Here is a 7,729-nt window from a genome sequence, read left to right on the forward strand (position 1 = left end):
CTCACTCGTGTAAACTATTTTTTAAATTTAACGCAACTTGGCTAGGGATGGGAACGATATTAAAATAATTTAATCGCAGATACCCAGAGCACTTTGTTAACCCAGATTAGGTATTCTTTGTACGTCAGCGAACTGTACTTTGTCGTTTTGACCGACTGATGAAAAAGAGGGATATTGCATCGCGGATTATGCACGACTACACCGTTGCACGCGTCTCTAACGGATTTTTCATTTTCAAGCCCGATTTCCCTTACGCCCGAGTAATCAGTTTAAAATTATTCCAGTCTCAGCGGTTCCCGACTTTCCGCGTAAGCAATTAATTAACCGGACGCTTTCTGTAAAGCGACCGTTCATAATTACAACGTTCCGCGGAAATTTTTTTCTCAGAAATTAACGGACGTTAACAAACAGTTGTCCCCGTTGTTCGTGAATATTTCAACTGAAATTTGGGAAATAGTCGTGGAAAATTAAATTGGAAATCAGATAAAGGAACTCTGTAACATGTTTACGCGTGACATGCATGTCCTAGAGTTGCAGCAAACATTGATTCGTAGTTGAGTTTCACTTGGAAAATATCCATTCCTATTCATTTTACAATAGGACCTCAATTATGTGAATTAATTGGAGGACAAAAGTTATAAAAAAATAGCAACAAAGTTGTAATATTACTTTCCTGAAACACAACAATTCAAGATGGTTTCTGAATTCATCTAGGTGCTAGGACGTAAAATTCTCCTTCCAGTTCAGGATTCATTCGCGGCATTTCAGGGTCCATTTGGCACTGCCGATGCGCGGGGAAAGTTGTATAACTGGCCTGAAGGGTAGCCTTAACCTACAGGCACCGCCACTGGCCACCTGTACGTTGGTCGGTCGGTAATTATGTATGAAATTCATTAGCCCATGTAAATGGCCGACGGATAGATACAGTCGAAGCTGAGCGCGTACACACAGTTCATGTTGCAACAATGCAAACCAAGCTGTGCATACGCAGGTCAAACACGCGGCTAGGTTTACGTGGACGTGTTTCAAGTGTGTGTGCCTCCGTGCTTGGACGTGCATACGTAATTAGACCGCGTCTTTCCAGCCTGGCTGCGTCGTTACAACTGCATTAGGCACGTTGGCAGTCGTTGTTATTAATGGAGATCAAATAGAGCGGCATCGAAAGAGCCACCCCTGGACATACGTTGGTCCATCCCCTTGCTTTGCCATTGTATGAGATAACATGTGTCGCCTGGCGGGGATGATTGAACGGGTGATTAATTAATTAGGTTGACGTAGAATGGGAGCGCGACAGATGGAACTATTGCTATCGACGGAAATATGATTTCTCCCTTGGATTTTTATCATAGTTTGTGAGCTGGAGTAGCAACAAATATTTTAGATTCGATTGCGTTCAATTACAATTCTCTTTCTTTTTGCTGTGTTCCAGTCGTTGGAGGGCCAGAACATCTACAACTCCTGCTGCACGTTGCGTATCGACTACAGCAAGATGCAAAACTTGAACGTCAAGTTCAATAATGACAAGTCGAGGGATTATACCAACCCCACCCTCCCCAGTGGCGATGCGAATTTGGACGCGGCATCCCTTGCTCTCGGTGGTGAGCTTCTTCCACAATTACTGATGGGCGCCGGATCACAGCCGCGCGCTAGAATACCAGGTTAGTGTGATACAATTTACACGATAAAACTGCCATTCATTCGAGACATAGAGATCAATGCCTCGAGCAGCCGTTAAGTTACGAAATAATTCTATTACCAGTTGAATACAATTTTAAGCTTTCCCATGGGTCTAAAAAATTGGCGTCCTACAAATTCTCAAGTTACCTCGTCGATTTCGCGATACGGCTCCCTCGAAGAGTAACTATTCGCGAATTTGCAACTTTTAACACCCCCGCGACACCTCTTCCCCGTTCATCGGATGGCTAAGACGATAACATCGTTAAGATAGAATTTAATTAACACCCTGATTACGCGGACTCGGTAATAATAGCGTAGAACACAATAATGAAGAAGCAACTGTCTCGAGCCGGCAAAGTATCTATGAAATTAAATTTCCGACAAGTTTCGTAACTGAGACCCGTGAGTTTAACAGGAAATTGCCGGAGCGTGCCTGTTTTTTTCATTATGAAAATTGAATTCCACCGGATTTTCGCTCGACCACTGTTATCCTGTGTGTTTCCATTATTCTGCGCGCATCAGCCCCCGGGGGCTCCTCTCGGTTTGCTTTTTAAAACGTTTCTTTTTTTTTCCTTTTTTTTTAGATTGAGAGAGAAAAGCACTTTTTAATCTATCCTTGCATGTCGGTTTTTAATCGTGACTCGTTCACGGTCTTAGAATTCTCCGCTATTTTTCATTTGATTGTTACGCAGGAAATCCACTATTAATTAATTTTTGAGTAATTCAGAGTATGAACTAAATTAACTAGTCGAAATAAGCTCCTATTTTTCTTGAATAATTTCAATGTCTAGTTACTGAAACTAAAGTCTATGAAATTCACACAAGACGCAGTGAACGACGCCATTACATTTTACCAGTGGATTTTCATGGAGTCAGTGGCCATTGCGGGATCGATGGGCTCGGAAAATCGATTGATCAATTAACCGTGCGATTTCCGACCGTTCAGTCCATTAGAATTAATTATATTAATAGGAATGGCGACCCGTTTCTGTCATTCGGGCGTTATGATAAATTGTTATTCCGTGTCTGAGCGAGCCGGCGTGTCTCCCTCCAATTTGCCGCTCGTTTTCAGCTCCATTTTCGAGCAGAATCGAATTGCGTGCGGTCAGATGGTATTATTTCCTCGGGTAAATTAATTAATTGCACCGCAACGAGAGAACGCGATACCACATCGGTCGATGCAACCGCCCGTTTCGATTTTCTCCTAGTCGTTCATCGTTCGTTCTTACTCTCATTCTTCGATTCTCTCCTACTTCAACATCGTTAACGCTAAAACTAGAAATTAAAGAATTGTACAAGTCTCAGTACCCAAGAAAAAAAATTTCGATTGTTTCCCTGAATTGCCTAACTTCTTTAAACTGCAAGTGAATTAATTAAAGTGAGCAGTGGGAGGCTCCAGACTCGATTCTTTCTGCGTCCCAGCTTGAGACGAATGAAATTCCTTTGCATTTCCAGCGTTGAAATTAAACTAGGATGCAAGATCAACACAGTTTCAAAATTAAAAAATTTGTCTCATATATTCGAGAGATGAAATAATTTGGTAGCCGAGGAGCACTCAGTTTTAATTTTGACAAATTCGCTATCTCTCGTATCAAGAGTAACGACGTCCAGCCCTTTAACATAGTACAATACCAGTGATTTTTGTTTATCAATGAGCACTTTGTTATTTAATGTTTACAAACGTTGCTAACGCTACCTTGTAAATTTCCTGAAGTAGAGTCCATTGCAGGGGCACCGGGTGTGCTGCCCACGCCCTTTGCGGCCATGCATGGTCTACCTTCGCCCTTGGCGGGTCCCTACAACGGGGTACCACCTGCTGGGGGGCTAGCTGGCCTTGGTGGATTTCCTCTCGGTGCGGCAGGACTTGGAATGCGCGTGCCAACCAATGCGCAAACCTCAGCGGTGTTGCTCGTCAGCAACCTGAACGAAGAGGTAAGTGGCTTCCGATTGGTAGCGTTCGATAGGTCGTTGCTATACTAGCATGTCGAGGACATGTGTAGTTTCAAGATGGAGACACGAAGCAAAATTAAGAGATGGGAATAAATTGTCGAAACAATTTGGATCGTTGCTCTGCTTTGCAAAATATTGATTTTCATTTTTGAGAAGAATCTGAAACGGGTTTTTATTTATAAGGAAAAGGGAGTAGAATATATTCTTCATTCTGCAGGAGAGTTTGTAAAAAGGTTTACAAATTTCTTCTAGATTTCTTCGTGTCTTTAATCATCCATTAAAGCGTGCAGAACGTCGATACAAACCAATAACTATAGACAATATCTGTACTATCGACGAACTGTGCACTTTTGATTAGGCTAATCTTCATTTCACACTGAGGGAAATGGTCTTTAAAATTTGATCGACGTATGAATTATATACAATAATTTCTATAATATTCTATAGCAATTTCTAATCAATTATCATTGCTTTTCAATATGATATTCAATATTTTATATCGTGTTCCAATTATTATAATCACGCGCATTATTAGCCATGTAAAAAGATTTTGCCATTTCTCTCGGTGTCCGCCTATGTACACGAAACTGGCTTAGGTACGTACCTATGCAACAAGAGTTAAGCAAATACAACGATGTGATTACAACGTAGTGCTACGTAGGCATTCCTTGCAGTCTCTCCATCCCTCGACTCGAGCTTCCCTTGCCGAACAGTGTCCTCGATACGCTATATTTTTGTTATTTTTTATTTCTGAACAACGGATAGAGCGAACACGACGTTGTTCTCGTGGAAAAATACCTGAGTTTCATTTCTCCCGTTTGCAATTGGTGGTATCGAGCGAGCGCCCCCTTCGGCAACCAGGAAAATCGAAGTTTCGATGCGTATGCGCCCCTGTTTATGTCACCAACCCTTTATATCTTACCTCCTACACCCCCGAACCCTCGATACCCTCTCATTTTCGAACCACACACATAGAAATCGAACGTCACCATTCTCTGTTCTGAGTGATACGTAGCAATGTCGGCTACGACGTTATCTCCACCGAGGCGGCTTTCGTTTACAAAACTAAATTTCAATTGGAGCATATGTTACAAAATCTGCTGTAAAAGTTATTCGCTATCCCTTTTTCTGGTAGTATTATTTCTGAAGTAGATCAGCTCAGTTTCTATCGAGAAGGAATACTTATTTATTTATTAATTTCTTTCGTTTTCATTTTGTATAACGTTCTGGAAAGTAAAATAATAAATTAAATGAAATAATTTTATTTTAATTTATTCAAGTGAAGAAACTGAAACGAAAGGCGCCTCACTATGAAACTGTGTGTCGACGTCACACCTCGCAGCTGCAACTATTGTCACTACTGTACTATAACTATGTGTACTACTATCGTTGCGCCGCGCGCACAAGCTTCAACAGTGTCTTTTTCCTCTGGCGAGCAAACGATCGAGTGTACTATGTATTTTTTTTTTCTTGTTTTGTTTTTTTGTTAACCTCCCCTCCCACCGCGAAATCATTCCTACGTTTGGAGGGACGACAAAACCACGAGGGATTCATATTGACGAGAAGGTCCCGCTGTTTCTCTGCTTCTCTACGTCTCTCTGTAACTCTGTCTCTGTTTCTCTACCTGTTTTCTCCACTCACGATTGCGGAGGGCTGACAACTGAAGGAAAATCGACCGGAAAAGCGAATTCCAGCTCTTTCGCTGTTGCTGACATATATTTACGTCGGTGTATTTGTAAACCCTATGCGCTATCAGCGTATATATGTATATCATAGAGAATCTGTATTTTCGAATTCCTTTGTTTCTTCACCACACAAATGTTCAATTACTATTAAAGACAATTCAACTTCAATTGGTCGATAGTATCTCTATTTCGAATGCTGATAAGAAAATTTTTAGCGAGTATCTGTTTTTGTACCAAGTGATACTTTGGTCTCATTTTGATTCGAGCTTCACTCGAAAGGATCGTTCAATTTTATTTACAGTAATTATCATTAATATTCTATCGCAGTTGTACCAATTTTGCATGTCTGTAAATGTTTGTTGGAAACCAACATTTTTCAAGTTATAATTCTAGTATTCAGAGCTTTTAAGTTCCTTTTGAATCCCACCAGCAAACTTTAACTATTTATATTTCTGCAGCGAAAGGTCTGGAAAGCCCCTAAAAAAATAGAATCATGAAACTTGTGCGCGTGCCAACACTATACATTGAATCCTATTATACTCGCTGACTACTGACTGGACTCTGTCTGTTCTCTGTGTAGATGGTCACGCCTGACGCTCTCTTTACCCTGTTTGGTACGTCTCTACATTTATATTATTAATTATACTACATTATTAATTATTATATTTACACGCGCGGCACACTTACACCGTTCGAAACACGATACACATCACGCTGAAACAGCGACACGTTCTTCTACGTGTTTGTAAGCCATTTTTTGGAGAGTGAAGAGAATGGCGAAATGAAATAGCCATATTTTTTTTTTTTTAAATCTTATGTTGGATGAATGCCACACACTGATACATACATATATCGAAACACGTACAGAGTATAATCTCTAAATCGCTATCGTAACTTTCGACGTTATCATATCGCAACAAAAGAATTTGTTTCTTATATTCGTTGTGAACTGTTTTCTTTTTTTTTTCTTTTTTTTTTGTAGAGATAACTCGATCATTATCACTCTCCTCTTCACGTATATATAATATAATAGAGAGGATATTTTGTGTTTCGTTCATTTCTTGTATTCTTGTTTAACGTTTTTAATTTTCCGTTATTTTCGTGATTTCAACTTATTTTATTACTACAACTGTTTCATTCGCAAATCCATCACGTTTCACCCATGCCACGATCATCAGTCATCAATGACACATTTTTTTTCATGTTCTCTATTTCCAAGCATCTCTTCTAAATTCGTTTATATTTTATTAATATCAGTTCCAGACACCTTAATATTACAGAAGCTTTCGCTTATTTTACGTAATTCCATAGGAGCTCACCTCTCGGTTAGGCGAACGGTTCAGCTACCCCAAATTATTTATTCGTCTTCTTTAATTCTTTGGGCGTCTTTGTACACGCTAGAGTATGCTTGCTTTCAAATCTCAGCTCCGAAAGATTCGAAGAATATATGAAGGAATTTTAGCTAACTAAATTGAATGTATCGTTGATCGAGAAAAAGCAAAAACGTTGAAGAAAGTGAACTGTTTGGTGACGTTTGACAGCGTTCGAGAGCGTTTGAAGTAGCTGAACCGATCGCCTCGTTGCATGTCCCAAGTCTTAGTCCGGTCGTACCCCGATTTCGATCGACCAAATTGATTGTCCCGTTCATCATCGATAATCCCTAGATGCCGCCATTATTAAAAGCCTGTTTCTTCGGGCTAAGCGGGCATATTAAAGTAATATTTGCGTGTTGTGCATGTAGGCGTTTACGGGGATGTACAACGTGTGAAGATTCTTTACAACAAGAAGGACTCGGCACTGATTCAGATGGCCGAACCGCATCAGGCTCATTTAGGTAATCAACATTGAACATTTTTGTATTTCTGTTTGTTTATAGGATTTCTTTATATCGAAACATGTTTTTAATAACGCTCTCTGTGTAACAGCACTGACACACATGGACAAACTGAGAGTATTTGGAAAGCAAATCAAAGTGATGCTGAGCAAGCATCAGACGGTTCAGTTGCCGAAGGAGGGTCAGCCAGATGCTGGTTTGACGAAGGATTACACCAACAGTGCTCTTCACCGATTCAAGAAACCAGGCTCAAAGAATTACCAGAACATCTACCCACCGAGCTCCACCTTGCATTTATCAAATATTCCGTAAGCGAAGCCTGAAAAGCCCTATTTGATTCACAACGTCTACGCTGAGTTTCTGAAAGCTGATGTTGATGTTGACGTACTGTTTGATGTTTTCAGTGCTACCGTAACCGAAGAGGAAATTAGGGAAGCTTTTATTAAGAATGGCTTCACCGTGAAAGCTTTCAAGTTCTTCCCAAAAGACAGAAAAATGGCCCTCATACAGATGCCTAGCATGGATGACGCAGTCGCTGCTTTGATCGTAAGTGTCACATATGTTCCAGTTTGATCGATAACTA

At 40.4% G+C, this 7,729-nt stretch overlaps 1 protein-coding gene across 8 annotated transcripts in view; it reads left to right on the top strand.

Moving 5' to 3' along the window:
• Positions 1 to 7,729, top strand: part of LOC128878620 (polypyrimidine tract-binding protein 2) — a 262,210-nt gene that overhangs the window by 241,567 nt on the left and 12,914 nt on the right. For 6 of the 8 annotated variants that reach the window (XM_054126944.1, XM_054126939.1, XM_054126942.1 and 3 more), the window contains 6 exons: positions 1,430 to 1,658; positions 3,392 to 3,609; positions 5,893 to 5,926; positions 7,054 to 7,146; positions 7,238 to 7,454; positions 7,551 to 7,692. In XM_054126944.1, the coding sequence (XP_053982919.1) occupies positions 1,430 to 1,658; positions 3,392 to 3,609; positions 5,893 to 5,926; positions 7,054 to 7,146; positions 7,238 to 7,454; positions 7,551 to 7,692 (933 nt within the window). The remainder of the gene's footprint in view (positions 1 to 1,429; positions 1,659 to 3,391; positions 3,610 to 5,892; positions 5,927 to 7,053; positions 7,147 to 7,237; positions 7,455 to 7,550; positions 7,693 to 7,729) is intronic. The other 2 variants (XM_054126937.1, XM_054126938.1) reach the window with 2 other exon arrangements.

This window comes from Hylaeus volcanicus, chromosome 6 (genome assembly GCF_026283585.1).
Source record: "Hylaeus volcanicus isolate JK05 chromosome 6, UHH_iyHylVolc1.0_haploid, whole genome shotgun sequence".
Classification (NCBI taxonomy): domain Eukaryota; kingdom Metazoa; phylum Arthropoda; class Insecta; order Hymenoptera; family Colletidae; genus Hylaeus; species Hylaeus volcanicus.